This window comes from Miscanthus floridulus, chromosome 16 (genome assembly GCF_019320115.1).
Source record: "Miscanthus floridulus cultivar M001 chromosome 16, ASM1932011v1, whole genome shotgun sequence".
NCBI classification, from domain to species: Eukaryota; Viridiplantae; Streptophyta; class Magnoliopsida; order Poales; family Poaceae; genus Miscanthus; species Miscanthus floridulus.
In genome coordinates, this window is record NC_089595.1 from 36093943 (window position 1) to 36110203 (window position 16261).

Genomic DNA, 16261 nt, shown 5'->3' on the forward strand with positions numbered 1-16261 from the left:
TAAACGAGGCCTAGGTTGGAAAACCGGAAGAAAACCATCATCCCATCCTATTGTCTATTGACCTATTCCCACAAAGAGATCCAACAGGTGCAAAACTCAAGCACACATGGTTTATACCCAAAAAAAAAAAAAAACTCAAGCACCCATCTAACCGTCCATGAAACTTGGCATCAAACCAGCGGCTCAGATGTCTATCTCTGGCGGCGAAGGATCGTAGCACCGAGGGTTTCCAGTCCACGTTCTAGAAGATTCCCGTCTACATTGGCCGACCCCGCGGCACACACCGTATATCACCGCCTCCTCTCCCCCTTCTCGCCAAAAGGAAAGCCCTGCCCGTACTTCCGTTGTGGCGCTACGATCTTCGACGGGCCTCGGTCTCCACCTCTGAAGGTACGATCGGATTCTCCATTCCTCCTTACTGGATGGTTAGGTTAATGTTTGGATGTTTTTTGCGGCGGGTTTGGAGCCGTCGACTGGGACGGCGGTTTGTAGTCGTCGGCTGGGATTCGCATTGCGTTTGGTGAAGAGTTCATAGCTGTTCGTTTTGATGCGTGAAATTCATGGTTTCGGCGTTCTCGTCTTAGATTCACGGAAGAATTCGTCGCTTCTGTGACCTGCCTAACCTGTAGATCTCTGCCTTTTGCGATGCAGTGGCTGCTCGTGATCCAGATCTGAAGCTGTAGTGGTCGGCAGCTGAGTGTGCATCGAAGATGAGCGTGGTGGGGCTCGACCTCGGCAATGAGAGCTGCATCGTGGCGGTCGCGCGGCAGCGCGGCATCGACGTGGTCCTCAACGAGGAGTCCAAGCGCGAGACACCCGCCATCGTCTGCTTTGGGGACAAGCAGCGGTTCATCGGCACCGCCGGCGCCGCGTCCTCCACCATGAACCCCAAAAACTCCATCTCTCAGATCAAACGCCTGCTCGGCCGCAAGTTCTCCGACCCCGAGCTGCAGAGCGATCTCGCCTCCTTCCCGTTCCGTGTCACGGAGGGCGCCGATGGTTTTCCCCTGGTCCATGCACGGTACCTGGGCGAGGAGCAGACGTTCACCCCCACCCAGCTGCTTGCCATGGTTCTGTCCAATTTGAAGGGCATTGCTGAGGGTAACCTGAATGCCGCAGTTGTTGATTGTTGCATTGGTATCCCGGTCTACTTCACAGATCTGCAGCGCAGGGCTGTTCTTGATGCTGCTACTGTTGCGGGTCTCCGGCCATTGCGATTGTTCCATGAGACGACAGCCACTGCCCTGGCATATGGTATTTATAAGACTGATCTCCCAGAGAATGACCAGTTGAACGTTGCATTTGTTGATGTCGGTCATGCAAGCATGCAGGTCAGTGTTGTTGGTTACAAGAAAGGACAGCTCAAGATGTTGTCGCATACGTATGACCAGTCTCTTGGTGGGAGGGACTTTGATGAGGCCCTGTTTAAGCACTTTGCAGCAAAATTTAAAGAGGAATATAAGATTGATGTGTACCAGAATGCGCGTGCATGCATTAGGTTGCGTGTGGCATGTGAGAAACTTAAGAAGGTGCTGAGCGCCAACCCAGGGGCCCCACTGAACATTGAGTGCTTGATGGATGAGAAGGATGTGCGGGGTTTTATTAAGAGAGAGGAGTTCGAACAGATCAGTGCCTCTGTGCTGGAACGCGTGAAAGGGCCACTGGAGAAGGCCTTGGCTGAAGCTGGGTTGACTACTGAAAATGTGCACTTTGTTGAGGTTGTTGGATCTGGTTCTCGTGTTCCGGCTATAATCAAGATAATTACTGAATTTTTTGGGAAGGAGCCAAGACGGACCATGAATGCAAGTGAGTGTGTTGCGCGAGGATGTGCTCTTCAGTGTGCTATTCTCAGCCCCACTTTCAAAGTGCGAGAATTCCAGGTATGCTCCTCAGCTTACCTTTGTATATCTGTTTTCTGTTACTATGGATTGGATCATACCAGACTAGTATATATCTTAAACTTGTTCTTTTTTCCTAGAACTAATGCTGATAGCTGCTGTTGTTTAACCTGAAAATCATGCTTTTGATTACCATCAGTAAGGAGTCTGTTTTAAAGTTTGAAGAAAGTATTTGGTTTGATGTGTTGTCCCTTTTTAGATTACACAATGACACACACTTCATTGCTTGTAAATTGTTATTTAAAAAAAAAAATCGAGTAGTTGATATGTATATTTGTTTTTTATGCCGACTTATACATATTGAAGTTTAGAAAGATGTGTGCTGCTGTCTATGTTCAATTAATAGTATTGGATACTGCAACAGTTGCATACCATCTGGAAACTAAAACTTCGAAAGATGTGCACCACTGGAACTGCTAATTCATGAAAAATAGATCACAGCACTGTGTCAACAATCAAACAGTCTATCACCCTTTTTTTTTCTCTTTCAATGTTATCTTCACCTTTCTAGATATTCTTGTTCTTGTTGCACGCTGGCTTTTATTTTTCCCTGTAGTCTTTTTCCTAGAACTAATGTTGATAGATGCTATTGTTTAACCTGAAAATCCTGCTTATAATAACCGTCAGTACGGAGTCTGTTTTAAAGTTTGAAGACAGTATTTGGTTTGCTGCGCTGTCCCTTTTTGGCATTACAAATGCTACGCACTTCATTGCTTGTAAATTGTTGAAATTGGTGTTTACTGGAGCAGCCGATATGTATACTTGTATTTGATTTAGGTTGGCAATAATTGTCACTTAACTAGTAAGTGGAATTTTTTCCCTGGGTGTAACATTTGCTTGTGCCAATGACCAACTAAATTTGCAATACTATTCAATGAATGTGGTCTGGTTTTTCCTGGTTCGTGTTTTAATATCTAACAAAAAGGACTAATTTGATCTCAGTGATCTTGTCTGGTTAAAGTTTTATTCAAAATGTTCTTAAATTACAGATTCTTCTAAAACAGCCTTTTAAGTTTTTCATGGAAAAATTGCTGTAGTAATTATTGCTGGATAAAGTAGGTGCTTAAGTATTCCATTTTCCCCGCATGCAATAGTGGTAGTAGTGTTAAAAATGCCCTCTGCGACATTTTAGGTGTCCTTGTGACATTCTCACTAACTTTTTTCATTAATTCTTCATTATAGTTTGTGCTGTTTTCCTTTAGTGGTGTATCTTGTGGAACCCTTGCCACATGTTCAACAGTAGCAGTTTGATTCACATCACATACAAGTACATGGTACTGTGTTGTTATGTATTTCCATACTTAATGATCTTAATTAAAACTGTATAAAATGAAAGGTTACTATATGATATGTGCTTTTATGTCTTGCATCCTGGCAATGACGCTGGATTGGTATTTTGCAGGTTAATGATGGGTTTCCTTTCTCAATTGCATTGTCATGGAATGGAGACTCCCAGAATACACCCCAACAGACCCTTGTATTCCCAAAGGGGAATGCAATTCCTAGCACTAAAGCTCTTACCTTCTTTAAATCCAGTACATTTGAAGTTGATGTTTTGTATGTCGACCCAGACGACTCACAAGTTTCACAAAAAATAAGCACTTACACAGTAAGCAATCCTTTTCACAATGGTTATGTTATTCAATAGTAGTTCTGCTGGTGCTATATGTTTGAGTATTACAGCCCTTGCATGTATTGCGATAGTTGATTTGATATGATGTGCTAAACTCTGGCAGATTGGCCCTTTCCAAACCTCCAAAGGAGAGAAGGCCAAACTGAAAGTGAAAGTGCGTCTCAACATCCATGGGACTGTCACAGTTGATTCGGCAATGGTAAGTTACAATAATAGAGAAAATTCCCTTTGTAGCACTGAGAAAAGTTAGCCTTCCTCCTATAGCACTGAAAGTTTTCATGCCTTGTATAGCACCAGTCTCATATTTTGTTCCCTAGTTTGGAATTCTGTCAGTTATGCTGTTAAGTGCCACGTGAAAAAAGATGAATTTGGCCTCCCTCATGCATGACAAGCCCTGTAAGCATGCAGCAGCACGCCTATGACCAACATGCTCATGCACTTAGACTAGTTCTCTAGTAAAATAGGAAGGACATACTTTTTAGAAAAAATGCACTCTGTAACGCTCATGCGGTTTTTAAAATATCACTGTTTCACAATGGCAGAAAAACTACAGGTTCAACAATGCATGGACACAAACACAATCAGCCCACTAATACCACAATAGGTTCACATGACCAATTCAAATATACATAGGTTTGAACACATAACTTGCGCCCAAGTTCACACATGTAGTACATTAGGTTTACAAACATAAAAGGCATACATACATATCTGATACATGAGAGACCATGAAACAATCACAAAATAAGCCTTCTCTTGCTTCTCGTGCTCATAGCAGGACTAGCAGTGTGTATCAGAGACCATGAAACAATCACAAAATAAGCCTTCTCTTGCTTCTCGTGCTCATAGCAGGACTAGCAGAGTCAGTCTTTTTGCTCCTTGTGGCCATTGCTGGGCTGTCAAATGTGACCAAAAGACTCTTGCCCTTTTGCTTGTTAGCAATCTGCTTCCTTTTCCTTGTAGGCAAACTTTCCAGGAGCAGTTGTCGTGACAACAGACATAGCCTCAGGTTGGTTTGAATCAGATCTTGACCTACACCTATACATGTATGGAAGAAATAGTTTGGCACAATAAAATTCAGAAATGCGGTAAACGAGGAATTCAATTGAATACCTCACAGAGCCTCCAGATTCTGAGTTACCTCCTTGTCGTTTAGTTATAGTTGCAGATTGTAGACTTTGGCTATGGTGACATGGAAACTACTTAGAGTTGTTAAGTTAATAAATGAGATATTCAACGGAGCACAATTAAATTTGTACTAACCTTTGTGGAAAAGTCATAGAGCATGCTGGCGCTTCATCATTTGAAGGCACAATGCTTGTCTAAGGTGAGGTGGTCTTTTTCTTCTTTGGTGGCCCTCTACATGAGGAATAAGATAATACAATAATATAATTTTACAACTGCAGCAACAAATAAGATGCTTAATTTTCAGCAAATAAGTTGATTTCGGATCCATCCTGTGCATAAAAAATATCCTTGACCATGAGAAAATTCCTACTACTACCAACATGCTGAAGAAATTGCAAGAGAAAGTAACTGACCCTTCAAGCCATTCATGTCGCCCGTGGCCCGGCTGCTGCCTGCCTTCCTTCCTGCCGACCTTGCTGCCCATGGCCCGGCTGCTGCTCGTGTCGCCCATGGCCGGGGCACCCGCACACAACCCTTGGCAGGCCGCCTTCGCTGCTGTGCCGCCCCTGCCTCCCCTCCCGCTGACCTTGCTTCCCATTGCCGGGCCGCTGCTCGTGCCGCCCATGGCTGGGCCACCGCCCTTCACACTTGTGGCTGAGGCCAGGCCGCCGCCTGTGCCATCCATGGCCAAGGCCAGGCCGCTCCTATTGAGATCTAGGGTTTGGGGAGGAAGACGCCATGGGATAGGAGAGAGGGACGTGTGAGAGCCGAGAGGGAGTGTTGACCTCCCGTGACTCGGGCGACGGTGAGAGCCTGGAAAGGCGTTCTTTTTTCTGGGGGTATTTTGGTCCAAGAGGTATAACTGAGATGGAATCTAAACAGAATATGCACACAAAGCTGACGAAAATTCCTATCTAGGGAATAAAAGATGAGACTTAGTGCTATATAAAAAAAGGGCGTACCCAGTGCAGAGAGCTCTAGCTCTGTGCGGGGTCTGGGGAAGGGTGTTAGTGGCAAGCCTTACCCTTGCCTGTGCAATGCGAGGAGACCGCGACTTGAACCCGGGATCTTCCGGTCACAGGCGGTAAGACTCTACCGCTTGTACCAGGCCCGCCCTTCAGACTTAGTGCTATATAAGGCATGAAAACTTTTTCAGTGCTATAAGAGGAAGGTCAACTTTTTTCAGTGCTACACAAGGAATTTTCTCACAATGATATGTGTTTGTGCAGCCTCCTTTGGGATGGCTATCAGTGTTTCTAACACTTTGTTATATGCTACTTTTGCATGCAGATGCTGGAGGAGGATGTGGAAGTTCCAGTCTCATCTGCAAATGAAGCTCCAAAGGATACTATGAAGATGGACACAGATGATGCGCCAAGTGATCCTGCTGCTGGATCTGATGTGAATATGCAGGAGCCTAAAAGTGCTGATACCACTGAGGCTGCTCCTGCAGCTGAAAATGGAGCACAAGATACTGAGGAAAAATCTGTTCCGATGGAAACTGATGCAAAGGTATGATATGTTCTTGGCAAATTGTTGGATTATAGGATATGAGGATGATATTATGATGAATTAGTGGTTTTTTGTCATATTGTCATGGGTGAGCTGCCAGACACAGTGCTTTCTGTTTATTCAGAGCTGTTTCTTGTATCTTGAGATGTCATCGCAAAGAGTAATTTATAGGCTAGCTTTCTTGTTCTGTCCATGTGTGTTAGAATTATAATAATTGTTTGTCCACGTAAGTTATATTACTTGTATTTTGTTCTGTTTATGAATGCCTGGTTGTATGTTCATAAACTAATAATTTGTTGGTTGACTTTATTGTATTTAGGTTGAGCTGTCAAAAAAGAAAGTTAAGAAAACTACTGTTCCGGTCCATGAGTTGATCTATGGGGCCTTGGCTGCAGCTGACCTGCAGAAGGCTGTAGAGAAAGAGTATGAGATGTCTCTTCAAGACAGAGTAATGGAAGAAACAAAGGAGAAGAAGAATGCTGTTGAAGCTTATGTGTATGACATGCGTAACAAGGTATATTAAGTTACATATACCAATAATAATGTTGTCTTGTGAAGTTGTGAGCCTGATTTTGTTTTCTTCTATTTAGCTATATGACAAGTACAGTGAATTTGTCACACCTGAGGACAAGGAAGGTTTGATTGCTAAGCTTCAGGAGGTTGAAGACTGGCTCTATGAAGATGGCGAGGATGAGACCAAGGGAGTTTATATTGCTAAACTAGAAGAACTTAAAAAGGCATGCCTTCTTTAGCATATTTGCACACTATTCTATGTTGGTCATTGGTATAATGTTTTTCGGTATTTAAGGTTTTAGCAGTGTTGGATCTAGGATTTTGAGCCAATTAACACAGTCATTGCAAAATTTAGGGCTAAGCGTATTTTGGCAAAAGCTCCCCCACTGCTTATGCCTAGATCTGCCACTGGATTTTAGATAGATGATGGATTTTTTTTTTCTTTTCTGATTGCAGGTTGGTGATCCTATTGAGGTGCGCTTCAAAGAATGGGAGATTAGAAGTTCTGCTGTTAGTCAACTGGTATACTGCATCAATAGCTTCAGAGAAGCTGCACTGTCTAATGACCAGAAGTTTGAACACATAGACATGTCAGAGAAGCAAAAGGTATATCTCTAACTAGTAACTTTAAATAAATATAATACAGTGTAGTTGAGCTTTCTCCTATTCCCATGGTAGATTACCTTAACTGCAATGTGATTCACAAGTTTTGAGAAATACTTTGTCATTGGCTTGTTACTAATTTCATTTTGTTTTGCAGGTCATTAACGAGTGTTCAGAAGCAGAGATTTGGCTAATAGAGAAAAGGCAGCATCAGGATGCTCTGCCAAAGCATGCTAATCCGGTCCTTCTTGCTGCTGACCTTAAGAAGAAAGCTGAAACACTCGACAGGTTAGCATATGGTCTATATGCCCTTCTCCCTTTCCGAGTCACCTTATTACGGAGAGGCCTTATCCCTAAACCTTGATCTACAGGTTCTGCAAGCCGATTATGACGAAACCGAAGCCAGCTCCTAAGCCAGAGACTCCACCTCCGGCAGAAACCACCCAGGCTCCTGAGCCTCAGACACCGGAGCAGCAGCAATCAAATGGCGAAAGCACAGCCAGCGGGGGAGCTGCAGAGGAGCCTCCAGCCGAGCAGATGGACACAGACAAACCTGAGGGAGCCACAGATCCCTCGGCCTAGCTTTGCCGTTGATCAAACATTTGTGTGATTGACCCTGTTCACCTGCTTTTATAGTCGGTGGGGGTGTGAACTAAGCGAGATGGTTGTTCGGTCACATTTGAGGATGTGTGTTGGGACGTTAAGTTATTCTGTTTCTTGTTTCTTGACAAAGGAGGTGGTTGGATGGTTGAAGGATTAAGAGCAGTGGGGTACACTTTCTCAGGTTTTCCCCCCCACGCGCTCGATGTATATCTTTCAGCCTATTCGTTTCATCGTAAACGATTGTGGATTACTTACTGCTGGCTTGGTTTGGTGTGTGAGAAAAATACTGTTCCAGCTTATAATCTACGATCATATACGAGTAAGCGAACGGGCTATTTATTGAAGATGGTCCGTAAGACCGTGGGTAAATGGTGATTTTGAATTTTTCGTGTTTTTATTGTAAAGGTCTTTTTTTTGCTGGAAAAACATCAGGGTCTGCACATTTAGTTCAAATTAACATTTAGTTAAGATTGTTCATCAAGTCTCTGCACCAGCTGATCCAACTAAGGGATTGTTCGCTGGTTGATTTCTGGGCTGGTCTGGGCTGGCTGTTGCTGGTTTATTGTGAGAGAAAAACGCTGTTGGTTGGCTGGTTTGGTCTGGCTGAAACTAACAAGCGAACAGGCTGAAGGTCTAATCTGCCACACCTTATCCAGGAGTTTTTAGGAGCTCTTTAAAATTATTAGGTCTCAGGTCTCACAAGGGATGACTGCTAGATAGCTTCTCTTTAAAATCAGTTCCATATTATAATCTTTTTAAAAATATTAGCTTTTTTCTAACTCCCTCTCTCCTATCTACTATAAGAAATTGTTTTACCAACATTTACCAGTGCAGCTGCTCAAGAAGCCGGAAAAAAACTAAATGAGTGAAGCAGAGTTGTACAAAATAGGTAACATTAACATTATTAGTAGAGCTTTGAACACTTCCTGCTGTACCAATGTGGCGAGTGGGAATTGGAGCTGGGTGCTGTTTAGTTGCACTTCATTTTGCAAAAATTTTCAAGATTCTCCGTCACATCGAATCTTTGGATGCATACATGAAGCATTAAATATAAATAAAAAATAAAATCAATTACACAGTTTAGACGAAATTCATGAGACAAATCTTTTAAGCCTAATTAGACTATGATTGAACACTAATTGCCAAATAACAACGAAAGTGCTACAGTACCATATCCCAAAATTTTTCGCGAACTAAACAAGGCCCTGGTGAAATGTAGGGCCTCACTGGAGCTGGTGAAATGTTAGCTTACCAATGTGGCGAGTGGGAGCTGGAGCTGGTGAAATAGCTTCCGTGGCTACAATGGGCTCGTGGGAGCTGGAACTGGTGAAATGTAGGTTCCCTGGCTACTCTTTGCAGTTGATTTTGGGTAGAAGAAAAAAGGTAGGCTCCTTGCTACAGTAGCAATAGTATTGAAGCTCTAGCAGGAGGCAAATTTATCAATAGTTCCGGTAGTCTTGTATATACCGAGCGAGATCATCGTTGTCATTAAAAAACTGGTACTCCTAGTGTTTTAACAGTTGTGCTTATGTCAAAAAAAATTCTCATTTGTATTCATTCGTTTTAATGAAGCATTTAGTATGCAAATAATAAAACAAAGCACCAGTGGTCTAGTGGTGGAATAGTACCCTGCCACGGTACAGATCTGGTTCGATTCCCGGCTCGGGCATGATTTTTATTCTTCCCCGGCCTCGTCGCTTGTCATCGTCACCTTTGGAATGTTTTTCCCCCCCTCCTTTTTCTGAAAAACTTGCAAAAATGACACTCGAAAGATTGATTGATTTTCCATGGTGCTACTTTTGTGAAGGACAGCTACAAACTACTATCGGTAATAGTGACGACGGTGGTAAAAGCAATAGCCACGCCAATGTCACGTTTCCATATCTAGCAAACCTCCGCAACCCATGCACACAAGTGTTGTGAGCCCATGGCCATGGGAAGCACACTCCCACGGGGAAGAACCACCGGCAGAAACACACGATCATGCCATTGCCATGCACGCACGCCTATCTATCTAACCATGCTAAGCTTGCTAACGTACATGCCACCACCAAGCCACAGTTGTTCCTTCCACCTTTCATGCACACTCAGCCATAGCCATGGGCACCCTCCGGAGCTTGGCCCTGTCCTACCCGGAATTCCTGTGGCCGCATTGTGCTTCGTCTCCCTCTCCGCCCTGCGCCTCGCGGTGCACGCGCGGCAGCAGGGCGCCCCCGTGAGCTGGCCCGTGGTGGGCATGCTCCCGTTCGTGCTCGCGAAGCTCGGCCGCCTCCTGGACGCCACCACCGACGCGCTCCGCGGGTCCGGGTGCACGTTCGTGTTCCGCGGGCCGTGGCTCGCCCGCGCGGACTTCCTGCTGACGTGCGACCCGGCGGCCGTCCAGCACTGCCTGGCGTCCAACCACGGGGGCTACGACAAGGGCCGGGACTTCGCGGAGATGCTCAACGTCGTCGGCGACGGGCTTCTGGTCGCGGACGCCGCGTCGTGGGCTCGCCAGCGGCACGTCGCCGCCACCGTCTTCGGCACCCCGGCGTTCCGGTTCTTCGTCCTGTCCACCATGGCGCGGCAGACGGCGCGGCTGCTCGTGCCGTTCCTGGACCGCGCCGCCGCGGATGATCGAGAGGGGGATGGTGGTGGCGTCGTTGATCTCGAGGACGTGTTCATGCGGTACTCGCTCGACGTGTCCTACGCCTCCGCGTTCCTTGCCGACCTGGACACGCTGTCCGTCGCCGCCGCCGACGCACCGGTGCCGCCGTTCGGCCAGGCGACCAGGGTGGCCAGCGAGTCTGCGCTCTTCAGGCACATCGTGCCGGCCTGGTGGTGGAGGCTGCTGAGGTGGCTCAATGTCAGCGCCGAGAGGAGGCTGGCCGAGGCCAAGGCGGTCCTCGACGAGTTCGTCTACCGCGAGATCGCCGAACGCAAGTCACGGCTCGCCACCGGAAGCCAATCAGGAGAAGGCAGCGAACTCCTGTCACTGTACATGGCGTGGCCGAGGGACCCCGGCATGAGCGAGCGGCAGAGGGACCAGTTCCTCCGGGACTCCACCGTAGGATACATGTTCGCGGCCAAGGACCTCATCGTCGCCGCGCTCACCTGTTCTTCTACATGCTCTGCACGCACCCGCACGTCGAGGCCAAGATCCTCGACGAGCTCAGGTCCCTGCAACCCACCGCCACGGTCACCTCCACCGGCAGCGGCGAGCACGCCGTGTTCGACTCTAACGCGCTCCAGCCCGCGTCCTACCTCCACGCGGCGGTCCTGGAGACGCTGCGGCTGTTCCCGCCGGCGCCGTTCCAGGAGAAAGAGGCAGTAGCGACGTGCTGCCTGACGGCACCACGGTGGCCAAGGGCACCAGGGTCATCTTCTGCATCTACGCCATGGGCAGGATGGAGGGGATATGGGGCAGCGACTGCCACGAGTTCCGACCGGAACGGTGGCTGTCCGATATTGGCCGAGTCCAGCACGAGCCCAGCCACAAGTTCGCCGTGTTCAACTGCGGCCTCAGGAGCTGCCTTGGCAAGAACTTGGGGCTCAGCAACATCAAGATTGCCGCAGCAGCGATCTTATACAACTTTCAGGTGGAGCTCGTCGACGGCCAGGTCCTTGAGCCGCAGAACCCAGTGGTGCTCCACACCAAGAACGGGATGAGGGTTAGGATCAAGAGGAGGCAGGCAACATGATGCATCGTGCTACCTTTGCATCAGTTAAACTCCAGAAAATGGCGGAGAAAGGAACAAAAGGTGATAGAGCTTATATTAGAATAAAAATGCAGCACAAATTCCATTCCAGATTAATCTGCTCATGTAATTTCAGACAGGTTGGATACAAGTTCTGAACTTTGATTCTTGTGATCAGGCATATTAGCAGTACAAAAATGTTCAATAGTTTCAGGGGAGAGAAGGAATTGCTGCATATAGTATAGCTTTAAGATTTCCACAAGTTCAGTAATCTGTAATGTACACTCACAGGTGATAATAACGTATCATGCTAAACAGAATCCGTTGATTACCCTTTTGCAGTCCAACAATAAATGGACTGACTAAAGAATCTAAAGAATATTTCAGTTAGTAGTTCAACGCTGATGTTTTGCAATAGATATCTTGCTGCTATCATTCAGGTCATACTGCACAGCTATTCAAGAACCGTTTGTTGGCACAACATATCAGCAGAACAGAAAGGGTTATAACAGTTGCAGCTGTAAAGATAACCGCCTGCACAAATCAAACCAGAGGAACTGTAATAAGAAACAAAATGATGTCCTTCAACATAAACTCAAATGAGTTCAGTGCTAATAGCATAAACTTGAAATTCCCTCATAGGATAAAGAGTTTGTGCAGTGAATGTACAGTAGTTCTGAAACTAACCAGAACAGCAGAAGCAGCGAGTCCAGGCCGTTCACGAGGGTCCCGATTGTAGTACTTGCAGCAATAAAGAAGAGCTGCAACGTACCAAATGATAGGGCACAAGAAACCTAGAAGAAAACTGCAATAGTAATATGTTTAATACAGCATTTACAAGCGAGAAAAAGACTATTGCAGTTCATTGCCAAAGCAGATTGACTCACCACGACCAACCTATTCCACAGCCACAGCAGGGGGGCCGTCTGTCATATATTGACAATCGTGGATTTTCTTCATCTCCAAGTAGTGTGTACTTACCAAGGCACGCCTGGCAACGACAAAGTTCATCTGACCTTCCTGAGAAATTCAGAAGAACCAATGAAGTTAATGCAAAACGGCTCCAATAGATATTTGAAATACTCTTCACTATGAAGACTGAACACACTTCTTCTGAAATGACAGTGAGAGTTTTAAGGTCCAACAAACATGTTACAGTTATTGTGCATGGAACATGAGGATAAAGTATAAAAAAGAAATTACCTCCCCTCATAAAAAACCAAGGCACAAACCCCTGGCCGCAACAGTATTACAGTTATTTGGCAAAGTTAAAACCAATAACCTTGAAGCTTATCAGCATTTGCAGATATCTCACTGCTGTTGTAAGGGCCTAATGAAAACTGGTGCTAAGAACAAGTCATCTCAGGTAGCAGCTGCACAGATCAGACATGAGATGTTAGCATGAAAACCCGATGGTGCCCAATCTGTCAAAAGCAAAATTTTGCAGGAGAAAATAAATTTCAACAAATTGATATCTTAGGTAACTCGGTGTATGCAAACCATGATGCCGTACTGGATTTCTCAATTCAAAAACACGCAGTACAGAAACCTTGAAGGTCCTTTTACCCTGTTGTCAGTGTTTAGCTTTGGCATGAGCATGTAAGCACGAATTATGGATATCTTTTGTGTAAACTTCTGAATGGAGGCCATACTATATTTGTGGTTTAACTATTTGTTGTCAGGTTAAGTGTTTTGTTGTAGCTTTGGTGATCTTTGGCTGTAATGGAATTGGGGCATTTAAATTTTGCCTCACCCTTCAGACTTGAAAGGGCCACCTTCCTCATGAATCATGATGGAAAATATATAACGGATTCACCATCACCATATGAAAAGTTAGTAGGTTAAACCAGTATCCAAACGCATTTGCCTATGCATGAGGAAATGATGCAGTCTATATAGTCAGACATGTGAAAACAAACATAGAAGCCACTCTAACACAACTAGATCTAAGAGAGTACGGGCACAACATGAGTCATCTGTATCTCTCACAAGTTTATGCTTTACTCGGAATCTTAGACTGATTATCAACCTGAACTCACAGTTCTGGTGCTGCTCTAACTGAACTAGATCTAAGGTAGTACAGGCTTGCGATATATACTGACAATTACTCTAGAACAGGAGTTGAGCCCATTGTTTCAGATCTACAATACATATGGTGAACCACACAAAAGTCATTCCAAATCCAAAACTTTAGAGCCAGTCAGGTTACTTGTGCTTTGCTGCCACATTCTAAGACTGCATAAACGCCAAGTTGTGATCCTGGGCCGGAGCCAAAGCAAGCTCTTTCCACACTTTTTTCCTCGAAACGAAGTGGGGAAAACAAGAGTAGTAACAGCTGCAGGTTCACTACCCAAGACTCTACCGAAGCTCCGGTCAGTAATACCGACGAACAGGTTGCGCTCACAGGTCAACGCCTCACAATAACAAGAGACCAAGAACCGATCGGCGGCGCACTACACCAGACTAAAACAGCAATCACGCTGTCCTGAGATTAAGCAGGAGCTACATTCCCGATCCGGTCCAGAATCTCGCAATGCTCCCGCGCAAGAAAACCAAGAACCTTAGCCTCGATTCCGCGGAAGCAAGGGGAACCTCGGTGGCGTCGAACCGCGGGACAGGGGCGGGGCGGGGCGGGGCAGGAGAGACTTACGTGCCCGGAAGGAAGCTCATGCGAGGAAGGAGCAAGGAGGCTATGGAATTTCCTCTGCTTGCGCTGCGTGCGCGGTTTGGTGGTGGAGAGGGACGCGGGGCGTGGGGAACGAGCTGGGGGTGGGGGAGGCGGAGAGCTGGAGGCTGGAGGGCTGACCGGCTGAGCGCGCCTGTGCTCCTCCTTTCCTTTCCCTTTCGACGAAGGGTCAAGGGTGGATTTTGGTTTCGGTACGTACGTTACCAGACGGGACGTGATGTGATCATGTGAATGATCCAGATCTGATGCCTAATTATATATTTTTAGAAGTTAGAACAAAAAAAACAGAGAGATCCGATCATCTGAAGCTGCTTAGGGCAGGGTAGCAGGTACCTGACTGATTTGATGGAGATAAGTTTTCGGGACTACTTTTACCTGAAACTCATAAAGGTAATTAGCTTTTTAAACATATTCCATCCGTCCCTTAATAACTGTCATTGTTAATGTGTTTATCGTAAGTTTGACTTGATTTATAGAAAATACGTATATCATTTGTATCTCCAAATAAATTTATTCAAAACTAGATTTAAAGATCTTTCCAATATACTAATTATGAACTATAAATATTAATATTGTTTTAATATATATGTAGTCAAAGTTGTTTTTCGGGAAGCGAAAACGATATATATTTAAGGACAGAGGGAGTAATAACAAGAGAAGGCATAATCTGTATTTGGTCAATGATAAAAGAGATCAGGGCCTTGTTTAGATTACCCCAAAATTCCAAGTTTTTTCACTCTCTCTCCATCACATCAATTTTTAGCCACTTGCATGGAGCATTAAATGTAGGTAAAAAAAAAAAACTAATTGCACAGTTTAGTTGGAAATCACGAGATGAATCTTTTGAACTTAGTTGGTCCACGATTGGACAATATTTACCAAATAAGACGAAAGTGCTACTATTCATCGGGTTGAAATTTTTCTCAATCTAAACAAGGCCCAGGTAGTTTAGCTCGTGTTGGCCAACAACGCGGTTATTACAGCTTATTTTATATGTGCTGGTAGCTACATTAACCAATAGCCTAACCTAGACAGAAACAAATAAGCATATTTTGACTAAGTACAGCATAGCTAAACACGGTAGAGGTGACATCAATTTTGTCAGCTATATCTTGTACCTCTTTATTTTAAACATAGAGTCATAGACCGTTTTAGCTATTGCTATATTCCTTCCGTTCCAAAATACATGATATTTTTTACTTTTAGACATCTTGTTTGACTGTTCGTCTTATTCAATTCTTTTTGTATAAATATTTTTTATTTTGTTACGACTTATTTTATCATTAGATATATTTTAATAATGACGTATTTATTTTATTATTTGCAAAAAAAGTTGAATAAAACAAATGTTCAAAGATGATACCTATAAAAGTCAAAAGTGTTATCTATTTTGGGACGGAGGCAGTAAGTTAAATTCTCTAACTTTAATCCGAGTTCATAGAAAAATATGTTAATGTTAATTAATAATACCACATAAATACATTATTAACATACATTGTATTGTGGATGTAGTAAAACGAATTTGATGTTAATATGGTGGTTTATTTTCTGCATAAACTATAATAAAATTAAAAATTAACTTAGCATAAAATTAAAACAGCATAGGACACACAATCTCAACTTTGAAAACTAGAAAAATAAGTACTCTCTCCTTCCTAAAATAAATGCTCATCTCACATTTTGAGAAGTGAACTAATTTCAAGTTTGACTATTTTTGTAGAAAAGAGTATTGACATTTGTATCTCTAAATAGGTTTGCTATGAAAATATATGGCATGATAAATCTAATGATATTTGTTTAATATATTATAATAATTAGCGTATTTTTGTATATATTTGAGCAAACATGAGATTGATTGACTTGTTGGCCTAATATATGGTATGATAAATCTAATGATATTTGTTTAATATATTATGCTTTCAGCGCAATGCTAGTATTGGAAATTTATAGGCGGTGATTTGTTGGACTCGTTTTGCTACCTACTAGGGCATATTAGGCCCAGCCCAAA

The 16261-nt window shown here is 44.3% G+C and overlaps 2 protein-coding genes and 1 pseudogene across 3 annotated transcripts; 2 read left to right on the plus strand and 1 right to left on the minus strand.

Annotated features, from left to right (window-relative positions):
* The first annotated feature begins 240 nt into the window (after positions 1–240).
* Positions 241–8213, plus strand: LOC136511792 (heat shock 70 kDa protein 15-like). The gene is made up of 10 exons (XM_066505814.1): positions 241–390; positions 652–1880; positions 3301–3507; positions 3635–3730; positions 5950–6171; positions 6491–6685; positions 6762–6908; positions 7141–7290; positions 7445–7575; positions 7659–8213. The coding sequence occupies exons 2-10, from the start codon at positions 711–713 to the stop codon at positions 7867–7869; spliced, it is 2529 nt and encodes an 842-aa protein (XP_066361911.1). The 5' UTR covers positions 241–390; positions 652–710; the 3' UTR covers positions 7870–8213.
* Positions 8214–9989: 1776 nt separating this feature from the next.
* On the plus strand, positions 9990–11571 carry LOC136513185 (noroxomaritidine synthase-like; annotated as a pseudogene).
* Positions 11572–11724: 153 nt separating this feature from the next.
* On the minus strand, positions 11725–14371 carry LOC136513186 (large ribosomal subunit protein eL20z-like). 2 transcript variants are annotated; one of them, XM_066507174.1, is made up of 5 exons: positions 14218–14371; positions 12771–12940; positions 12455–12587; positions 12255–12372; positions 11725–12101 (listed from the first exon to the last, which is right to left on the minus strand). In XM_066507174.1, the coding sequence occupies exons 2-5, from the start codon at positions 12778–12780 to the stop codon at positions 12009–12011; spliced, it is 354 nt and encodes a 117-aa protein (XP_066363271.1). In that variant the 5' UTR covers positions 12781–12940; positions 14218–14371; the 3' UTR covers positions 11725–12008. The 2 variants fall into 2 exon arrangements, with proteins under 2 accessions (XP_066363271.1, XP_066363272.1); XM_066507175.1 differs by lacking the exon at positions 14218–14371 and having other exon boundaries at positions 12771–14192.
* Positions 14372–16261: the final 1890 nt, after the last annotated feature.